Source organism: Sesamum indicum, linkage group LG12, assembly GCF_000512975.1.
Source record: "Sesamum indicum cultivar Zhongzhi No. 13 linkage group LG12, S_indicum_v1.0, whole genome shotgun sequence".
In the NCBI taxonomy this organism is placed as follows: Eukaryota; Viridiplantae; Streptophyta; class Magnoliopsida; order Lamiales; family Pedaliaceae; genus Sesamum; species Sesamum indicum.
This window is the reverse complement of record NC_026156.1, coordinates 639,501-641,914: the sequence shown is the minus strand read 5'-3', so window position 1 is coordinate 641,914 and position 2,414 is coordinate 639,501. Positions and strand designations below refer to the sequence as shown.

Below are 2,414 nucleotides of genomic sequence, written 5' to 3'. Positions count from 1 at the left end.
TCTTCACTCTCAAACTTTCACTTATTCTCTCAACTCTCACTCGTTTTCAAGCTATTCTAAACTTGTATTTTGCACTCCACACGATTATATATCAATTCCATACCATATTTCATCATTATTCTCACTTTAACCCAAGTTGTCTTTTACACTTTTTGAGTAATTAATTGTTACTAACTTGAATATCAGAATGTTAATCTTTGTTCTCACATAGTAATAACCGTTGATTTTAGAATTTTTTTAAAAATTGGTATGGGTATAATTGAGTAGACATCAAAATTAGTAAAAAGTGTATCAAACAAAGAAAATAATAATTAATGTTGTGAATGAATAAGGTATAGATAATAGGTGAATGAATGAAGTCTTTGGGCAAAGAATATTGAGAGGGGGCGGCAATTAAAGTAAGTTGGTGATGAAAGAAACAATTAGAACAGCTCGCACTCACTCTCCTATAATTCCTCGTATACATTAATTAATTTATTAATGAAGAAAACAAGATTTGGCAAATCCCATTCTAATCATATTCTAATTAATCCCCCTCCACTAAACCTCAAATATTCAAAAAACAAAACAGTTGGTCAATTCACCTACCCTCCTCCCATCCTCAACTTCGTTCAAATGGCCCACATTCACTAGTCCTCCAGATTCCCCCCTCAAACACACACTTATCAATCATCATGTTCATCATATATTCATATTCTTCTGTTGCCTCCCAAGTGAATAAAGATCTTCTCTCTCTCTCTCTCTATATATATACATATATAGATATAGATATCTGTGCTCCATCACATAATAATTAGCTAGGCAGGTAGGTATACGCAATTATTAAGAATGGCAGAAGAAGAATATGGTGTGGAGGGTGAGGAGAGCAGCTGGACTTTCTACATTGAGGGTTTCATGTGTGATGCTGGTTCTGACATTGATGAATCCACGGCGACCCCTTCTCTTGTTTCAGATGCTGCTTCTTCTGCTGTGGTCAAGAAGATCAATAGGAGAGCATCTCATGTGGAGATGGGGTCATTAGGGTTTTCTAATTCACCCAATAATAAGACTGCTCATCATCATCATCATCATCATTTGTGTAAGCAAAGTAGTTTCAAGAAGCAGAAGACTAAAGTCATTCCTGCACCTAACATGGATTTTGACTTAGAGGACACTGCTAGTTCTCCTGTAAATAGCCCCAAGGTCATCATCACCTCATCAATTCATATTCAATATTCATCCAAACTCTACCTCCTCATCTTTTTATATTTCTTTTCTTTATGAATCATCAGCAGGTTTCTTCTTACATGAATGATCAGTTTATGATGAACCAGAAAGGAAAGGGCAAGATTGTGGAATATGTTTCCGAGGTATATATCATGTTCTTCAACACACACACACACATGATATTCTCAGTAATTAATTATGTGACTGTTGTTCTGATCATGATGATGCGTTTATGTTGTTGTTGTTGTTCAGTTGAAAAGAAATAGTTTTGCCAAGGGTTCTGGAGGAGGAGTTTTTGCAGTTGAAAGGGATGCTCATGCTCATGCTCATGCTGCTGCTAATTACGCAGACTTCAAGAAAAGGACGACCTCTACTCCTTAATCAATTACACTCTCTCTCTCTCTCTGTTGTAATAGTTATTTTGGTGATGTCCAAAACTCTAGTGATCTTCATTCCCACATTAATATTGTATACAATCATAACCAACTTTTTTTTGCCCTAAAACCATTTTTGATTATGTCTATATTTATATATCAATCTTGGAGTTTGCTGCAGCATATATATATATATATAAGTGTGTGTGTGTGTGTGTGTGTGTTTCTTCATGATAATCATGTCTTAAATAGTCTTTCATTTGCAGAAAACAAGTTCACCAGTAGTAGTAATTAGATAATTTCAAGCAAATAATTAGTTAATGGGAAGCAGCTAAAATAATATGATCAATGCACTTTGCTACCTCAATCCATGTTGTTGCTTAATTAATTAAAAAATAAATAAGTATCATTATTAATTAGCCAAGATCATTTATAAAGCTCTAAAAGTTATTACATTTCGCTTAAACTGAGGTTAACGTATATATTAACACATAGACCACTTTCTATCAAAAAGTTGTACGTTCAATCGACTTTCTCCACTAATCAAGACAATCGAGAGTTGTGTTGGTGAATAATATTTAAATGTTCTTATAATCCATTTATTATGTCTATAATCTGTTCTGATCATAATGTTGATTAAAATTAAAAAATTATTCAATATTTTCTTAAAATTAAAATTATGGTATCAAATATATGCATATTTGTTACACTTATGTGAATTTATTTTATTATTCTTAATTATAACAACAAATTAATCAAATATTAATATGTAATTTAATTTATTAAAAAATTAATATAATCATAATCCAGATAAAGGAGTTGAGTGAATGTAAA

The 2,414-nt window shown here is 32.3% G+C and overlaps 1 protein-coding gene across 2 annotated transcripts; it reads left to right on the top strand.

Annotated features, from left to right (window-relative positions):
* On the top strand, positions 555-1,619 carry LOC105174834. 2 transcript variants are annotated; one of them, XM_011097046.2, is made up of 3 exons: positions 555-1,182; positions 1,272-1,349; positions 1,459-1,619. In XM_011097046.2, the coding sequence occupies exons 1-3, from the start codon at positions 829-831 to the stop codon at positions 1,585-1,587; spliced, it is 561 nt and encodes a 186-aa protein (XP_011095348.1). In that variant the 5' UTR covers positions 555-828; the 3' UTR covers positions 1,588-1,619. The 2 variants fall into 2 exon arrangements, with proteins under 2 accessions (XP_011095348.1, XP_011095349.1); XM_011097047.2 differs by having other exon boundaries at positions 557-1,182; positions 1,275-1,349.

Coding starts and splice junctions, on each gene's coding strand:
- LOC105174834 (XM_011097046.2), top strand. CDS start 829: ATGGCAGAAGAAGAATATGGTGTGGAGGGTGAGGAGAGCAGCTGGACT. Junction 1,183..1,271: donor CTCCTGTAAATAGCCCCAAG/GTCATCATCACC, acceptor ATGAATCATCAG/CAGGTTTCTTCTTACATGAA. Junction 1,350..1,458: donor TTGTGGAATATGTTTCCGAG/GTATATATCATG, acceptor GTTGTTGTTCAG/TTGAAAAGAAATAGTTTTGC.